At 40.6% G+C, this 19,919-nt stretch overlaps 2 protein-coding genes across 2 annotated transcripts in view; one reads left to right on the top strand and one right to left on the bottom strand.

Moving 5' to 3' along the window:
* Nucleotides 1-12,364, top strand: part of dnah5 (dynein, axonemal, heavy chain 5) — a 234,836-nt gene extending 222,472 nt beyond the window's left edge. Inside the window, exons 78-79 of the mRNA XM_051720100.1 lie at nucleotides 2,294-2,525; nucleotides 11,518-12,364. Coding sequence (XP_051576060.1) covers nucleotides 2,294-2,525; nucleotides 11,518-11,669 — 384 coding nt within the window. The 3' untranslated portion in view covers nucleotides 11,670-12,364. The remainder of the gene's footprint in view (nucleotides 1-2,293; nucleotides 2,526-11,517) is intronic.
* Nucleotides 12,365-12,496: 132 nt separating this feature from the next.
* Nucleotides 12,497-19,919, bottom strand: part of LOC127453613 (adenylate cyclase type 2-like) — a 221,925-nt gene continuing 214,502 nt past the window's right edge. The window contains exons 23-25 of the mRNA XM_051720118.1: nucleotides 16,283-16,397; nucleotides 14,204-14,328; nucleotides 12,497-12,924 (exon numbers count right to left, since the gene is read on the bottom strand). Of these exons, the coding sequence (XP_051576078.1) occupies nucleotides 12,772-12,924; nucleotides 14,204-14,328; nucleotides 16,283-16,397 (393 nt within the window). The 3' untranslated portion in view covers nucleotides 12,497-12,771. The remainder of the gene's footprint in view (nucleotides 12,925-14,203; nucleotides 14,329-16,282; nucleotides 16,398-19,919) is intronic.

Here is a 19,919-nt window from a genome sequence, read left to right on the forward strand (position 1 = left end):
ATTTAAAATTATTGTAATAAGATTAAAGTAATGAATGAATTAAAGTTATTTCTAAAATAATATTATTTATGTATAATACATGTTCATATGTACATCTGTTTGCATTTCTATGACAGCCGAATGGTCTGTCACTAATGAGTCATTGTAATGCAGAAATGTGTGGTGTTGATTGTTTTGACTTTTGTGCAGAAATGAATAGGAGGAAATATAGACATTATTTTGAATTTGTTCAGTCGAAAAGTGTTGAATTTAAAAGTAAAGTAATTAGTAATGTGATTATTTTTTTCAATTAATTAATCAGTACTATAGTTGCAATTTTAGTTAAGTATAAGTAATATGTAGTGGATTACTTTTTTGAGTAACTGTTCCTACACTGTTGATTATTTGCACATTAGTCTACGTTGTTTTAGCACCCGATTCACTAAAGAAATTATGCAAATCAGATAACGCACAAACACACCGAATGCAATTTAAACTGGATTAATGGTAGTTAGTGAATACGTCGTAAATTTTAGCACTGAAATACAATGTGCAAAAGTGGTTTAATCATGAATTTGCTCCTGAATATGATTATGTAATGGCAAACATCTGGACTAAATGTTCCCTAAACATATTGTCTGTTTTTATTTTAGTGGCAGATTAGCAGTCCTGGGTAGTAATGGATTACATGTAATATGGATTACACAATCAGATTACAAACATCAAGTATTTGTAATTGGATTAAATTACATTTAAAATACTTGTAATCAGACTACAGTTACTTTTTATAGATTACATATTAACAAGGCAACGGCAGTAAATTGTTAATAATTTATTGATAATTTTCATATCAATATCATCATATCCTTAACCCATAGCGTAATAGACTCACAGATGAATATTTTAAGTATGTGCTCCTTTTACGTTACAACAGTAAGATGTGCACCTCAACAAAGGAATTGGTGATGGACTATTACTAAGTAGTAAGGGTGAACAGTGTGTCACAGTTTTGAGCTGTTAGCCTTGACCTAGCAATGTCATTGCTATTGATTTCAGGATCATTACTGTTTGTTCATGTAATGTTTCTATTGTTTTATATATATATATATATATATATATATATATATTTCTTACTACCTCACCAATGCTGTGCAGCTCACACATTGAGCTTAATTGCTTCAAAGTATCTAGTGGATGCCATCTCCAAGGGTCCTGCCTGCAGAGTACACAATAGTTCAAAGAATGGAATATCTTTTCTTCCTCTTTGTACTTTTGTGTTAAAATGATTATCCTACTCAAATGCATGTGACATATAATAAAATAGAATTAGGTTGAAAGTAATACAAAAGTAATCCAAAAGTAATTGGATTAGATTACCCCAAAAATGTTATCTATTAGATTGCATTACTGATTGCATTTTTGTCATGTAATTTGTACCTGATTACAATTCACAAGTAATCCGCCCAGCACTGCAGATTAGTATCCCTGATGGATTTAATAATAGTTGATGATAATAGTTTTGAAAAATTATCAATAATAATAGAGTTTCAAGATGTTTGGGTCTGTGGAAGGGAACTGCTCTGCAGGGAATGTTCTGGCTAATGTCTTGAGGGGAAAACAGCTTGCAAGAAAAAGGAGTCTTTTTTTTTTAATTTTGCACCCATGCTGTTTTCAGCTCTCAGCTGTGTTTCTGTGCCAACACCTGCAGCTCTGAGAATAATCTTATGGAAAGAACACAGACACTTCATATCAGGCACAGCTAAAAATGTTTGATTTTATTTAAATATTTTTTCTTTTTTTAATTATGGGTTTGTTTGTTGCTTTAATTGAGGGGCAAAAGAGTAATCTGCATAATCTGATTTGAGTAGAACAACATGAGGTTTTTAGAGTGAATTATATTGTATTACTAATTATATATCATTTAATTTTTCTATTGTGTTCTATTCCGATCCTTTTAAGCATTAAGGTAATAAGGCTACCTAACACTAACACTAACCCTATTTTCACAAAATAGTGCAGCATCAAATGCCTTATTGCTTTTAGAAAACCTATCAAGGACACACATTTTCATTAGAAATGTAATTTTTAAAAGCAAATGCATTAAGTGCCATATTTCCTTTCAAATATATAGTCTCTGATACAGTGCTTAGGTTAAACTTTATGGGTGCTACATAATGATATGAGAGTGAGTTGTGTCGTATTTGCTCACTTTATTATGTATTTTAGCAGGGCTGCAAAGCTGTATTGACCAATATCCATGAAATAAGTTAGAAGCATATCTACACATTATTCTTAACTCTGTCTCACTTGCCAGGAGATCACTCGTGCTAGCAAGGGGTGTGCGTTGGACCGGATGGTTCTGTGTAATGAAGTCACTAAATGGATGAAGGATGACATCACACAGCCACCTGCGGAGGGGGTGTACGTCTACGGTCTCTATTTAGAAGGGGCCGGCTGGGACCGCAGGAACTGCAAGCTCACCGATTCTAAACCCAAAGTTCTGTTTGAGATGATGCCTGTGATCAGGATGTATGCTGAAAACAATGGTGAGGATGCCTTTTGGCTGATTAGAATTTTTCTTTGCTGTATATAGTACTATGCAAAAGTTTTAGGCACTTGTGAAAAATATAACATATTGAGGATGTCTTCAAAAATATTAACATAAATAGTTTTCATTTATCACTTAATGTCATACAAAGTCCAGTAAACATAAAAAAAGCTAAAACAATATTCGGTGTGACCACTTTTGCCTTTAAAACAGCACCAAATCTCCTAGGTACACCTACATCACAGGAGGTAGGGCAAATGTTTGGTAGAACAGGAAATTAGACTGAAATAGTCTTAAAACATAAAAGAGTTAAACAACAACATGTCAGTTAAAACTGATGGAATAATCTTTTAATGCTTGGACCCTTGATGGTCCATTAGAAATCAATAAATGTGGCATGATACTGTGGGACACTCTTTGTGGACCCAAGCTTATGATTCAAAGATTGTCACATCAGGCTAATTGTCTCAACAATTTAATGTCTCGGTTACTGTCATAACCTCCATTCCCTGATGGAGGGAACGAGACATTGTGTCAATGTAGTGACACTAGGGGTCACTCTTGAGAGCCCCGAACATCTCAGATTTTTGAGAAAAGGCCAATGAGAATTGGTGAGTGGAATTTGCGTGCCACTCCCCCGGACATACGGGTATAAAAGGAGCTGGTTTGCAACCACTCATTCAGGTTTTAGGCTGAGGAGCCGAGACAGGGTCCCGGCCATTTCAGCAGGTAGTACAGCATTGTGGCAGGGGGGACACAACGTCTCATTCCCTCCATCAGGCAATGGAGGTTACGACAGTAACCGAGACGTTCCCCTTCTGTCACTCACTCGTTGTGTCGATGTAGTGACACTAGAGGTCCCTATATGAAATGCCACAACTAGCTGAACCGTGTTACGTGGACTGCCAGTGCAGGTGCAAGCAAACTGCTGCGTGCATAGAAGCAGGTGCACCGGTCTGCACATAGCCTCCCCCAACACCCCAAAAAGCGTTGTATAGTTCCCCACATCCCTGGGTGGGGGGGGAGAGACACGTATCTAGTATGGAAGCAAGCCACGCCAGCCGCGGCCTTTTCTCACTATGTTTTCTCTCCACAGAGTATTCAGTTATTCGGCTGGGGCCATTTTAATGCTCAATATATGCGCCGGGGAAGGTTTTCTTTTCCTATCCAATTCTTTCAGGAGGAAAAGACCCCGTGGAGACCACATCCTGCCCGGAGGGGAGGTAACATGTGACAAGCACATCATGTGGGCTCAGAGCCGCACATAGAAGAGGCGCGGTGGTAGGTCCTGCCTGAAAGGGGAGGAGCTCTACAAACACAGCGACCGGGACAGAGAGGGATCTGTCGAAGGGAGACACAGGTCTGCCGACAGGGAGACCGTACTGTGGAAAATACATCACCGGGGGTTACCGGAGTAACCGGCACCTGTGGAGCACCTACCTTAGTAAGGGCATATTAGCACACGTTCTGGTTCCAGCTGTGAATTCCTCTGATGAATATGTGAGCCACAGGGCTAGGGAGGAAGGACATCCAGGGTTCACGGTTTTGTGAACTCGCATGGGAAAAGAAGCGCACATCTTCGCCTCTTTGGAGGGGCGATCAAAGCTCTGCGTGCGATCCAAGTAGATGCGCAAAGTACGCACTGGACACAGCAACGACAGGGCTGGGTCTGCCTCCTACTGGGGCAGCACTTGCAGGTTCACCACCTGATCCCTGAAGGGGGTTGTGGGAACCTTGTGCACATAGCCTGGCCGGGGTCTCAGGATTACGTGAGAGTCACCTGGATTGAACTCCAGGCAGGTATTGCTGACAGAGAACACTTGCAGGTCCCTGACCCTCTTGATGGAGGTGAGCACAATCAGGAGGGTCATCTTCAAGGTGAGAGCTTTCAACTTGACTGACTCTAGCGGCTCAAAGGAGGCTCCGCGAAGGCCCAGGAGGATCACAGAGATATCCCATGAGGGGAACAGGTGTGGCATAGGAGGATTCAGCCTCCGGGTGCCTCTCAGGAACCTGATGATCAGGTCGCGCTTCCCTAAGGACTTACCGTTCACTGTATTGTGGTGTGCCGCTATGGCGGCCACATACACCTTCAAGTTGGAGGGGGACAGCCGTTCCTCCAGCCTCTTCTGCAGGAAGGAAAGCACTGACCCGACTGCACATCTCTGAGGGTCTTCAGCTCGGGAAGAATACCAATTCACGAACTGATGCCACTTCAGGGTATAAAGCTGCCTCATGGAGGGAGCTCTAGCCTGAGTGATCATGTCTACCACTACTGGTGGTAGGCCACTTAGGACTTCCGCGTCCCATCCAAGGGCCAGATGTGGAGGTTCCAGAGATCTGGGCGTGGGTGCCAGATGGTGCCCCGTCCCTGAGAAAGAAGGTCCTTCCTCAGGGGAATTCGCCAGGGAGGGGCTGTCGCGAGAGGTCTGAGAACCAAGTCTGGGTGGGCCAATACGGGGCCATGAGGGTGACCTGCTCCTCATCCTCCCTGACCTTGCACAGGGTCTGTGCAAGTAGGCTCACTGGGGGGAACGCATACTTGCGCAGCCCCCAGGGCCAGCTGTGTGCCAGTGCATCTGGGCCGAGGGGGGCCCCCGTTGGAGAATACCAGAGGGGGCAGTGGGAGGTTTCTCGGGAGGCAAATAGGTCTACTTGTGCTTTGCTGAACCGACTCCAAATCAGCTGGACCACCTGGGGGTGGAGTCTCCACTCTCCCCTGAGCATCACTTGCCGTGATAGTACGTCCACTGTGGCATTGAGGTTGCCCGGGATGTGAGTGGCCCGCAGCGACCTCAGTCGCCGCTGACTCCATAGGAGGAGACGGCGGGCAAGTTGCGACATGCGACGTGAGCGTAAGCCACCTTGGCAATTTATATACGCTACTGTCGCTATGTTGTCCGTCCAGACCAACACATGCTTGCCCCGGTTCAATGGCAAAAGCCTCTGCAGGGCGAGCAATACTCAAGGCAGTTGATGTGCCAACACAGTTGCGGTCCTGTCCAGGAGCCAGCGTCTGCATGCCTGTTGCACATGCCGCCCCAGCCTCGCTTGGAGGAGTCTGTCATAATGACGACGCGCCTGGACATTTGCTGTAGGGGAACACCTTCCTGTAGAAATGCAAAGTCTGTCCAAGGGCTGAACAAGTGGTGGCAGATCAGTGTGATGGCCACTGCTGAGTGCTGAAGCGGTTTCACATGCATCAACCATAGTGATATGACTGGTGCCGAGGATGCCATATGCCCCAGGAGCCTCTGAAAGTGTTTCAGTGGAACCGCTGTTCTCTGCTTGAATGACTTCAGGCAGTTCAGCACCGACCGCATGTGCTCGCTCGTGAGGCGCGCTATCATCGAGACTGAGTCTAACTCCATGCCGAGAAAAGAGATGCTCTGAACTGGGGAGAGCTTGCTCTTTTCCCAGTTGACCCGAAGCCCTAGCCAGCTGAGGTGCCTGAGCACGAGGTCCCTGTGTGCGCACAGCAACTTTCGAGAGTGAGCTAGAATCAGCCAGTCATCGAGGTAGTTGAGTATGTGGACGCCCACTTCCCTTAACGGGGCAAGAGCTGCCTCTGTGACTTTTGTGAAGACATGAGGGGACAGAGACAGGCCAAAGGGGAGGACCTTGTACTGATACACCTGGCCGTCGAAAGCAAACCGTAAGAAGGGTCTGAGTCGAGGTAGAAACGAGACATGAAAGTGTAACGTCTGTGTAAGATCAGTGATGGCTAATTACACTTTGTTTAAAAAAAACCCTTTTAGCCTTTTGACATTTGCATATAAATTACTGACCTGGCCTCCGCGTTTACATTTATATGGGTGCTAAATTGCAGATGGTCTTTATCACTATCAAAAGGATGCTAAAACAGGTCGCCTCAGGAGTGTCTCCATCAAGCTTCAAACACATTCCACAGAAAGGGGGGTGACCCCCGTGCCAGGCACCAGAGCAGTTGTCTGTCTCCAGTAATTCCAATACACGTCACACACACACCAAAAGACATTTTCTCTATTTAGGCCATAGTAAGCAGTTATAAATGTATCTGCTATATGCATGTGTTGTATGTATAGTCCCCTATTATATTAACTTAGTTAAAACCCTTTACTTGTATTAGTTAGACGTTAAATGCCTATATTCAAGTGTATGAGTGTATCTCTGCTTTAATATCGTCTGGAGGTTACCTTCTTGGTATCAAAATGACCTTCTCTTTATTTCTCACACAATAATGTACACCATGTGATCGTGAAATGCATCGAACAATTCTTACTATGTTTTGAATTAAAAGCTGCACTAGCGGTCCAGATCAGCAATAAAATGCGAATGGGCCATAAACGGAGACAAAGGATGTCTCTCCCACTCAAAATGCATGCCTCTGATTGGCCACTCCACCCACAAAATGGGTGCGGCAATGAACTATTAAAACTCCAGAACGCAGACTAATCATCGCTCAAAACTCTTCTTCTTGAGACCAACACACTCCAAAACTCTCCTCTTGAGTTTAACCTTCTGGCAGTGTTTACCTTCAAGTAACTTTGTGGATTTGCTGTGGACTTCTTCAACTCACTCCTAAAGAAATCGTCGAGAACCTCGTCTACCGCATCAAGACTCTTATTCAGCAACAAACCAATGCAAGTAACCATTTACAACTGATTAGATGCGCGTTTAAGTTTGAACCCCTTTTAAGGTGAATTGTGCCTCTGATGATTCTCATTTAGGTTGTGGTTAATTGATGTGAAATACTGCCTTCTTTGCTCTTCTCTCTCCTTTCCTTACTTTCCTTCATTCTATATATGTATGTTTTGCTTAGTTTGTTTGTATGTTAGTTATAGTTTCATTTATTAAATCCCTTATATTCACAATTGATTGTCTCTGTGTTCCGCTCACAATTCAAAGTCACTGAATGTTGCTCCTTGCTACATGCTAAACTACTGCTAGCACTGTATAAGTAGGAAGGCTATTGTTCCTTGGCCAGGAAAGTAATCTTCCTAGAATTGATAAATAATTATATTGTCTGCTCGGTGGACAGACAGATCAAATAATTGTAATATCGATTCTGCTACAGTTAATTCTAAGATCTAATCTAAATATTTATTATTAATTATAACCAGTTATAATTAATTATAAATAATTCCCTTTTTAAGCTAATTTGCTACAAAAGTACGCATCCTTCAGGTCTACCGCCGCGAACCAATCTTGATGCCGGACACATGCCAAAATGTGCTTTGGCATCAGCATCTTGAACGGGAGTCTGCGCAAGGCCCGGTTCAGAACTCGCAGGTCCAAGATTGGCTGCAACCCACCGCCTTTCTTCAGTACGATGCAGTAAGGGCTGTAAAACCCTTTCTTCATCTCGGCTGGAGGGACAGGCTCTATTGCACCCTTGCGCAGAAGGGTCGCGATCTCCGCACGCAAGGTGGCGGCGGTTTCGCCTCTCACCAAAGTGAAGCGGACGCCACTGAACCGGGGCGGGCACCTGGCAAACTGAATCACCTAGCCGAGTCGGATGGTCCTGGCCAACCACCGCAACGGGTTGGAAAGCGCTAGCCACGCGTCCAAGCTCCAGGTGAGGGGCACTAAGGGGATAATCACGTTTAACGTACCTGTGGGTGGGGCTTCGCGACAGGAGGGAGTAGGGGATGCCACATCGAGGAGCCTCGCTTCGTCTCGAACTCGTGGCTGCGCTGAGGGGACCCTCAAAGCACTTACCTTGCTCCATGTACCCGGCTTCGGGGGGGTCGGCGACGGGGGAGGAGGGACTTTTTGACCATCCTCGTAGTCCGTCACAACCACCTGGCCGTGGGTGTGAGGAGGTGGCGTCTAAGTCGCAGGTGCTCAGTGCCCAGTTGTAAACACTGGCTATGTGACCCAGGGAGTGAGGAAACTGCTCTTTTGAGAATGTGGGTACCGCAGCCCATTCGGGGTGTGGCAATCATAAAAGAAAAGGAAACCTTGGATTTACCTCCCGGCCCTCCACCGGGGGATGGAGTGGTCTGGATACCAGCTCCGGGTTTGCAGCAGATATCTCTCTCCCTGGGTCGTCCATCTCAGGGGCACTTAGGAGCCTTCTGTGTCCTCGTGCCGGCCTGTGAGGCGGGGGGCATCAGCTTCCTGTGGGGGGCTCTACGCTGGGGCTGAGAACTGGGCTCGGGCTGAGGCGGAGCCGCCTGGGCTTTCGCCGCCGCAGGGGGACACCCTCGGCGAGCAGATGGGATATGGGATCTTGAGCCGCGCCAGGGCAAGATATGTTGTATAGCCTCCATCTGCTTCCTCACCGCCGAGAACTGCTGGGAGAAGTCCTCGACGGTGTCGCCGAATAGGCCGATCTGGGAGATGGGGGCATTGAGAAAGCGAACCTTGTCTGCGTCCCTCATCTGGACCAGATTCAGCCACAGGTGGCTTTCCTGGACCACGAGGGTGGACATCGCCTGCCCGAGTGCTCACGCCATGACCTTCGTCGCCAGGAGGGCGATCACATCGGGATCAGGACTACCCAGGTGCAGTTCCTTTAGTGCCTTGGCAGGAGGGCCATGGCATGCAAGGCAGAGGCGGCCTGACCAGCGGCACTGTAGGCTTTGACCATCAGAATCTATGTCATCCTACAGGCCTTGGAAGGGAGTGCCGGGCGATCTTGACAGGTGGCTGCGCCTTGCGGGCAGCCTCCTTATCTACCTGAGGGACCTCCTTATACCCGTGGGCCGCCCCGCCATCGAGGGTAGTGAGAGCGGACGAGCTGGGAGGTCGGTTTCGAGCAGAAAAAAAAGCTGACCTCGTCAGCTCGTCGTGCACTTCCAGGAAGAAAGGGACCGGGGGGGCGTGGCTGTGAGCGGCGCCCCGAACCCAGGAACCAATCTAGCTGTGAGGGCTCAGGGGAGAGGGTGGAAGGTTCCACTCCAACCCAACACACACGTCGGCCCGGGCAAGGATGGTGGTCATCTCACCGTCAGCCTCAGACTGGGCCGGCCGACACGAAGGTGGCAACCCAGTCGAGTCCTCGCCATCTGAAATCGCCAGAACGCTCTCCGATCGAGCACTCATCCCACTCTGAAGCTCCAAAAGGGACACTAAGCTGGCCTTCCCCGACCGTGCTGGGGAATGGGAGGTCCGCGGGGATTTACCCGGCAGAGCCATGCCCATTGAAGCTCCCAAATTGCCTCCAGCGCCAGCCAGGCCGGCCTCGTACCCGGAGGTAAAAGGCGAGGCGCAGGGGGCGGCTAGAGTGGCTTTCCCCCAGAAGAAGGAAAGCCGCGACCGCAACGTTGCCATGGTCGTATTCTCGCAATGAGAACATGAACCATCCACAAATGCTGCCTCAGTGTGATCGCTGCCCAGACACGTGAGGCAGCACCCGTGGCTGTCAGAAGTGGAGAGATAGCGACCGCATCCAGGAATCAAACAAATACGGAAAGGCATCTTTATAAAGACGCGTCTTTAAAAAGTCGTTCAACGCCAATGTGTGTGCTCTAATACAGAAAATATACTCTATAGCAGTTTTAGCACTGTCGAAGCACCCAGGGGCGAAATCTGCACTCTTCATGCAGAAGGAGAGAAAGCCGCTGGAAATGCGCTGTATATGCAACAGCATACGCTTCTTAAGAGGTGAATGGAACAGCAGTAGTATTCAGCTCACTGATAGTACAACCGCTCGGCTCCGAAGAAAAAATCTGAATGAGAGGTTGCGAGCCAGCTCCATTTATACCCGTATGTCCGGGGGAGTGGCATGCAAATTCCACTCACCAATTCTCATTGGCATTTCCTCAAAAATCTGAGGTGTTCAGGGCACTCAAGAGCAACCCCTAGTGGCACTACATCGACACAACGTCGAGTGAGTGAGTAACAGAAGGGGAACTTCAATCATCAATTAACTATATAAATAATCTAAAGTATATATGGATGAACTTGGCTCCATGTCACTCAGTCATTCTATATAATTGAATGTACTGTATCTCTAATAATAGTAATATAGTGTAAATTGTCCTTGAGGAATAATGCTGAAACACATGATGACAACAGACATGACGGCACCAGTAATTAGTATTTAAATTAGATGACAAATAGCTGTGATCCAAGGGAATCATGTGCAGCCTGGTGTGAGTGGAATGTGAAAACAATGTGATATTTTTTTTTATGTTGGCTTTTTATGTTGGTCGGTCTTACTGTAAGGTCTGTAAAACCTTCAAACCCCCAAAAACTCAATATCAGCATCTAGTTTTCTCCCTTTTTTCTCCCTTTCCAGATGTGTTAAAACTCATTTTTATTCAGACTGATTCACTTTTGATTGCTAATCAACACTGATTTGTGAACCGTTTTGACTAATACATTAACAAGAACTGACTCAAAACTGGCTGCATTGCGAGCCATTTTATTCTACATACTGTAAGAGCAAAAGCAGATTAAATATTTTGGAGCAGAGCATAACTAGAGAAATGTCTATTATAAAAAGTTTCCATAACTTTTCTTTGACTTTTAAGATTTCACGACTTCTCATGGTCTGGAAAACACAATTTTAAAATCCCCATAGTTTCTTGTATTTAACCTTGTGTGGCCCCGAGTACTCATGTGTGGACGTTGTATTTTGGCTTCGCTATATGCAGCACATAATTTAAATTAATTTAAACCAATTGAATACTGTTCACAAGACTCTAGGCTGCTTGCTCTAGATTTTATTTATTTTTTGCTTGTTTATTAGGTGCTACTAGTTACAAATCAAAAAGGTAAATGGAAAATGCACACAGCAGTCACGCTTGGGTCTCAGGAGGTTAAACAAGATCAGATAAATAAAGAATACTGAGAGGTTTGCCTGAGCTTCTGTTGTTTAGGAGTAATATGTTGTTGTTTTTTACCAGAAAGGTTGGAGTAATTTATAACTTGTGCCCTGCCATTAGTGTGATGCCTTTAAATAGGCTCCTGTCTTGGAACGAACATATGGCAAACGTATATGTAATGGGAAAAAAAAAAAAAATTATTAACTAACTCATTCGATTATTATCATTCCTCAGGTGTCAAAGATTCTCGCTTGTACTCGTGTCCAATATACAAGAAACCTGTTCGAACGGATCTGAACTACATCGCAGCTGTTGACCTGAAAACGAGTCACCCTCCAGAATATTGGATTCTTCGAGGAGTCGCCCTTCTGTGCGATGTCAAATAATCCACACAGTTATATGCACATGTAGATGTACACCTTCCGATCTTTTTCTGTATTTTCAAACTAAAAACTGTAATTCTTAAGATGCTTAAAATAAATGTTTTGGAATGGATAGTTACTCTGTTAACCAATAAAATAAAAATTGTGCTGTCAAGTGCAGTTATCTGTAGTGTCATACAGGAGATCTCATAAACCATAGCAAGACCTGTGAATCTAACATAAGTAGTATATTTACTCAACATATGGTTTTTCACCCATCACAACTTGAGTGCCTCTTGAGACCATCTGCTGTCTCATCTTTAAATGTATGAACCTGACGAGTAAAGGCCAAATATAAGCCTGCTGATTAACAGCCCAGCTGAAGCGTAATTCAGATGTGCAAACGTTTCAGGTGTTCAAGGCTATTGGCCTGAACACCTCAGCCCATTTTGAACAGTTCATTAAACACCATTTATTCTGAGATGCAGTCTAACAGGTGCAAAATTTATGTCAGAAAATGATTAGAAAATGAAGTTATTTTCCATCTGCCCCAAAGAAACATGTTCCATATGTGGCACTGTATTGGCAAATGTCATTAAAAAAAAAAAGAAAATAAAGTGTGTTTGCATAAGACTAAGTAAATATAGGAAGTCATTAATAGTACATTTACTTTTGGCACATACTGTATAAATGTCTTCTACCAAAGACAGCAGTTAGATTTACATTGGTCTGGGTTATTAAGTAAAATTTTAAAATGTTAGTTAGTGCAGCAATACCATAAAGAAAAAAAAACATTTAACTATATAAAACCCCATTAATATATTAAATAAAGATGCCCAAGGAAGACAAAGTACATATAAAGTTTAATGAAGTTTTTACAAAAAGAAAAAACAATGGCATTAAAACATGAAAACACTTTTTTGTTATATTTAATTTTCTTATAAAATAATTGCTACCATACTTACATAGAGTACCCTGTGCACAAACCCTTCTTACTGTATGAGATACAGCAGAAATTGTATCACTGTCAATACATCCAAGATCTCGTGCATCTAAAGACTAGGCGCAGTTATTTACAAATGTCTCTTTTATTCCTGTTTGTGGATGTCATGTCTGTTGTTATGATTCATGGCATTACATTCCCCTGGGATAAAGACCGGCTCATCTCAGTGTGGATGAAGTATGTTTTCAGCTCTCCTTTCCCCTTTACATTTATAATTCCTCTGCATGTGCACATGTAGCCTAATGTCTGTAAGATACGACTCGTCTCTTCTGTAACCTGCACACACACACAAAAAAGAAACTGAATGGATTTATGGGTCATTGTGCTGTGAATTGTACATTGCATGACTTTTCTGTCTACACACACAAGTGGCAGTCACATACACTTGCTTCAGCCTAATCAAGCCTTCACTAAAAGGGACTGATTTAGGATTTGAGGCAATTAAGATATGGAGAATTTACAGGGAAGCAGAAGTAGGATTTATATATATATAATTTATATTATATTTATAAGCCTAATAAAAGCTGATTTTGGATTTATGATCTTTTACATGGGCTGTCTTATGGGGGGGCTGCCATGAATTCGCACTGAAATCACATGACCAGTCGAACACTAATGACCTGAAGTTCAGCACAGGAAACTCTATGGTGCAAGCCGATAGGTTCCCTCAAAGTGATCTTGGTAGCCAATCAACTTGTTTCGACCAATTACATCAAACATTTAAATAAGCTTACCTGGCATGTTACCAGCAAGCTGGTCACACTGCGCAAACTATGAGAGTGCATCTGGTAAGAAACCTCTTACATTTTTTTCATTGTAACCTGTTTGGGTGTAAAGAGTAGCATCTCGTTTTGTTTGATATGACGCTTTAATCAATTCATTTTTGCACGTCAGCGCACTGATAAACATGATGTCCACGTGGATTTTGGGACATTATTCCCTCAAAAGTCGAAAAAACCTTAGTTATTAAAACATCTGTGGGTCATTTTGCTTAATTTTAATATAAGTTATATTTTATTTTGTAAACACTGTACAGTTCTGTTCATTAACATTAGTAAATGCATTCATTTCCTGTGCATTTTCACATTGAGAATCGGTGGGTGCATCCAAATCTCGGTAGCCAATCAACTTGTTTCGACCAATTACATAAACATAAATAAGCTTACTTGGCACCTTACCAGCAAGCTGGTCTCACTGCGCAAGCTATGAGTTTTTCACAATTACCTTCCTCCTCCCCAGCTACATGAGTCTAGATCTGCTTCAGGGATATGTGCATGTCTTGTTTTAGTCACAGCAGCATGTATTTGCATGCTTGTTGTAGCATGTCTTTGTATGTATAGAAGTAGCAAGTCTTCGTACTCACTCTGCAGCAGCAGCAGCGTAAGCAGATATGGTCCACCAAGACCAAACCTACTAACTATCATTTTCATAATAAACATTTGAAAACTTAATTCCAAGAGTTGTCATGACTGAACTTTATCTCTGTAGTACCCCTGTCACTAGACTCTTTCACTCACAAATTTACATAAAAAAAAAAAAAACACAAGCATTTAACCTGTATTTTCCCCAGCACCCCTGTGCTGTCCATTCTGCTGGCTACATTCACTGTGTTGCCCCAGATGTCATACTGCGGCTTCTGAGCTCCGATCACTCCAGCAATCACAGGCCCATGATTAATACCTGCAGAGGTATAGATATATACAGGGTAATGTAAAATTACTTTAAATTCAAAGAATGTTTTGCTGATATTGATTTAGTATTTAAGTATGTTTTGACACTGTTGGTTTACCTCCTTTGGTTAATAAACTATGCTTTTCTCAGTTTTAATTAGATTAGGCAAGATAATACTTTATTGTGCAGTACTTTGAAAAAATTTCTTTGGCTTCTCGTCAAGATGAACAAACACAACTACATAAAATCAAATAAATAAAACATCATATATTGCAGAAATAACATAATATTTCCCAAGAAAATCATAATTATCACTGATGCTACTTTTACTTACTTTTCTGTCTTTACACATACACAAGAAAAGCACACCCTCAAACTCAAAGGAAGAACAGGCATTTACAGAACAGGTAAGGTTTCAGAGTACATTAGTGCTCTCGGAATCACATAATGTGACATAAGCTTTTTGTGATTTTCAAATAAGTCTTTGCAAAATACAGAAATAATTTCCCTTTTTCTTTTCTTTTGCATGTTTTGTGTTTTTCAGCTTTGGATTTTGTCTCAACAATGTATAATTTTATGTATCTCATTAAAAATATAACACATAAATAAAATTTAACATAGTCAGCTGGACCATTTTTAAATATTGAATGATTTACAACATTAAGAGTAATGTTAGATGACTGTAAGGGTTGCTAAAATTAAAAACTAATTTTTATTCTCAAAAGCCAAAAGAACATTTTGAAAACAAGCAAAAACATTTGTCTAAATAAATATGTAACTCTAAAAAATAATAAAAACAAAATAGATTCTGACAGGTCAATCATATAATTCTGTGGTCAAATATTATAATGACTGCTAAACTGTCCAAGGCAACCAACTTCCTAAACAGCTGTTCTAATTTCATGTCTCTCATATCACTCTGTGATCTTTGTCCTCGCATAGTAAAATAATATAACTCAAAATCATTGAAATCAATATTTCATGTCCATTTATGTATTTATTTGGTAGCCTGATTTGGTAGCCTGACTGGCTGCCTGTTCATTATCCCTTACATAATTTAGTGGTTTCAGAACTATCCCCTTGCTTAGGGTACATTTTAAGTGGGCCAACGAATCTCAAGCCACATTTGCTATGGCCTGAACTAAAGGGATGTGAGGCAGATTAATTATTCAAATAATACCTCGTGGTTGGGTCCATTCACATGGAAACCAACTAAATTAACATTTAATGTTAATGTTAGACATTTCCATTATTTTAGGAAAGAACTTCATTGGACAGGACATGCTTAAATGAAATCCTGTGCAAAAGCATGCAATCATACATACAGGATAATGTAGAGTCTGAAAATTATTATCGCAAAACAAACTTCAACAGGGTGATCATGGCTTGTATCATCCTAAAGTGGTTTATTCTGCAATAATGACAGACTGACTTTACATTATACAGTTTCTTATTTACAATTATGCTTTTACACAGGAGTAAACCCTTTCAGAGCTGAGTTATTTTTCATGGACCATGTAAATCTGACAATGCTTTATTTCTACTCTAGACAGACTTACCAAATAAGTTATCAAATAAGTTTGGACATGAAATGTTTAAAAAAAATAAAAATATTATTATTGTGTGAAACGAACAAAGATCTTTTTCCTCCCCTCATTCAAAAGTTATAGGCTTATGAGTCAAATCAAATGTTTTCAAAGGAATATATTTTAAATAATCCTATTGCAAGAATCAAAAGGTAATTTGATAGATAGAATTTCATAGATAACAGGAAGATTTAGCACAGCTTAGACAAGGAGAGGCATCACAGACATCCCTGCTCACACATGCGAGTCAAGCTCCAGTGGTAGTGCATTAGTTAGGTGTAACTTGTACCATAAAATAATTTTTAGCAGCAGGGACAGGATCATGGCATTTGATCCTTTGCTTTCAGCCTACTGTTTCATCTTTTGCTCTCACTTACCCACTCTGAGTTTGAAGTCATTGAAGGAATGTTTATTGATGACATCCAGCTTCCCCACCAGTGCAAAGGCAAACTCCACCATGGTGCCAATGTGCATATACTGCCTGTCATGCTCCTATTAATACAAACAGCAAATAAATAATGAACTCACCCTAAAGACTTCAGTCCCATTTTTATGATTCAAAGTTTGGGTTTGGATCAAAAGAAAAAAATAAAATATAGAATATGATATAATAAAAGAATGATAGAACGATAGCTAGCACGATAGTTAGCAGATAGAAAAATATATAAAATGATAGAATGTTCAATAGAATGATAGGTACCACAATAGTTAGCATGACAGAGAAATATGTAGCATGATAGAATGTTACACAGAATTATAGAAAGATAGCTAGCATGAGAGTTAACGTGATAGAAAAATATGAAGCATGATAGAAGGTTGGATAAAATAACAGAACGATAGCTAGCAAGATAGTTAGCACGATAGAAAAATATGTAGCATGACAAAATGTTAAATAGAATATTAAATAAAATGATAGAATGATAGCTAGCACAATAGTTACCACAATAGTATGTTAGATAGATTGATAGTATGATAGAACAATAGTTAGCATGGTAGAAAATATGTAGCATGATAGAATGTTAAATAGAATGATAGAACAATAGCTAGCACGATATTTAGCATGATAGAAAAATATGTAGCACGATAGAATGTTAGATAGAATGACAGAATAATAGCTAGCACAGTAGTTAGCACAACAGAAAATATGTAGCATGATAGAATGTTATATAGAATGTTCAATAGAATGATAGAAAGATAGCTAGCATGATAATTATCACAATAGAAAAATGTTGCAAGATAGAATGTTAGATAGAATGAAAAAAATGATAGAATGATAGCTAGCACGATAGTTAACATGATGGAAAAATATGTAGCAATGATAGAATGATAGCTAGCATGATAGTTAGCATGATAGAATGTTAAATGAAAGGATAGTATGATAGAACGATAGCTAGCATGATAGTTAGCATGAAAGGAAAATATGTAGCACAATAGAATGAAAAAATGATAGAATGATAGTTAACAGGATAGTTAGCACGATAGAAAAATATGTAGCATGATAGAATGTTAGACAGAATATTAAATAGAATGACAGAATGATAGCTAGCATGATCTTTAGCACGACAAAATGTTAGATAGAATGAAAGAATGATAGTTAGCACGATATTAAGCATGATAGAAAAATATGTAGCGCTACAGAATGTTAGAATGTTAAATAGAATGATACAATAATAACTAGCATGATAGTTTGCACGATACAATGTTAGATAGAATGTTAAATAGAATGATAGAACGATAGCTAGCACAATAGCTAGCACGATAGTTAGCACAATAGAATGATAGAACGATACCTAGCACGATAGTTGGCACGATAGAAAAACATGTAGCACGACAGAATGTTAAATAGAACAATAGAATGATAGAACGATAGCTAGCACGATAGATAGTACAATAGAAAAATATGTAGCATGATAGAATGTTAATGATAGAATGCTTAAACAATAGCTAGCATGGTAGTTAGCACGATAGAAAAATATGTAGCATGATAGAATGCTAAAACAATAGCTAGCACGGTAGTTAGCAAGATAGAAAAATATGTAGCATGATAGAAAGTTAGATAGAATGACAGAACGATAGTTAGCACGATAGAATGTTAGATAGAATGAAAACTGATAGAACAATAGTTAGCAGGATAGTTAGCATGATAGAAAAATATGTAGCACAATAGAATTTTAGATAGAATGAAAACTGATAGAACAATAGTTAGCAGGATAGTTAGCATGATAGAAAAATATGTAGCACAATAGAATTTTAGATAGAATGTTAAATAGAATGACTGAATGATAGCTTACATGATAGTTAGCACAATAGAATGATAGCTAGCACAATAGTTAGCATGATAGAAAAATATGTAGCACAATAGAATATTCAATAGAATGAAAACTGATAGAACAATAGTTAGCAGGATAATTAGCATGATAGAAAAATATGTTGCATGATATAATGTTAGATAGAATGTTAAATAGAATGATAGCTACCATGGTAGTTAGAATGATAGCACGATAGAAAAATATGTATCACAATAGAATGTTAAATAGAATGATAGTATGATAGCTAGCATGATATTTAGCACAATAGAAAAATATGTAGCACAAAAGAATGTTAAATAGAATGATAGAATGATAACTAGCACGAGAGTAAGCATGATAGAAAAATATGTAGCATGATAGAATGATTAATAGAATAAAAGAATGATAGAACGATAGCTAGCATGATAGTTAGCGCAATAGAATGTTAGAATATTAAATAGAATGATAGAAAAATAGCTAAAACGATAGAAAATGTAGCATGATAGAATGATAGAAAGGATGATAGAACGATAGCTAGCACAATAGAATGTTAGATAGAATGAAAGAATGATAGAAGAATAGCTAGCACACTAGTTAGCACAATAGAAAAATATGTAGCTCGATAGAATGTTAAATAGAATGATAGAACGATAGCTAGCATGATATTTATCACGATATAATTTTAGCATGATAGAATATTAAATAGAATGATAGAAAGATAGCTGACATGATAGTTAGCACAATAGAAAAATATGTAGCATGATAGAATGTTAGATATAATAAAAGAATGATAGAACAATAGCTAGCACGACAGTGAGCATGATAGAAAAATGTAGCATGATAGAATGAATGTTAAACAGAATGATAGAACGATAGCTAGCATGATAGAATGATAGAACGATTTAAATATATGTAGCACGATAGAATGTTAAATAGAATGACAGAACGATAGCTAGCATGATAGTTAGCACGATAGAAAAAATATCAGAATCAGAATGAGCTTTATTGCCAAGTATGCTTACACATACAAGGAATTTGTCTTGGTGACAGGAGCTTCCAGTGTACAACCATACAAAAACAATACAAAAACAGCAGCAAGACATAGATAATAATAAAAAAATAAAACTAATTATTCACATACATACACACACATACATACACACACACATACACATGGGTAGTGCAAATCTAATACAATCCGTTATGTACAGTGTAAATACAAATCTGTTATGTACAGTGCAAATGTTTTTTTTTTGTTGTTTTTTTTATCCAGAGGAATGAAATGGCAGAAGAGGTTGGATGTGTTGGATAAATATAAGAAAGACTAAACTTTGTATTGCACATAGTTATTGCTCAATGGGGCAATTTAACTGTTCATGAGATGGATAGCCTGAGGGAAATAGCTATTCCTGTGCCTGACGGTTCTGGTGCTCAGAGCTCTGAAGTGTCGGCCAGAAGGCAACGGGGGGGGGGGGGGGGGGGGTCAACCAATAATCCTATCAGCAGTCCGAACTGTCCTTTGTAGTCTTCTGATGTCTGATTTCATAGCTGAACCAAACCAGACAGTTATTGAAGTGCAGAGGACAGACTCAATGACAGCTGAGTAGAACTGTAACAGCAGCGCCTGTGGCAGGTTGAATTTCCTCAGCTGGCGAAGGAAGTACAACCTCTGCTGGGCCTTTTTCACAATGGAGTCAATGTGGGTCTCCCACTTCAGGTCCTGTGA

The sequence above is a fragment of the Myxocyprinus asiaticus genome, chromosome 16, assembly GCF_019703515.2.
Source record: "Myxocyprinus asiaticus isolate MX2 ecotype Aquarium Trade chromosome 16, UBuf_Myxa_2, whole genome shotgun sequence".
Taxonomy (NCBI): domain Eukaryota; kingdom Metazoa; phylum Chordata; class Actinopteri; order Cypriniformes; family Catostomidae; genus Myxocyprinus; species Myxocyprinus asiaticus.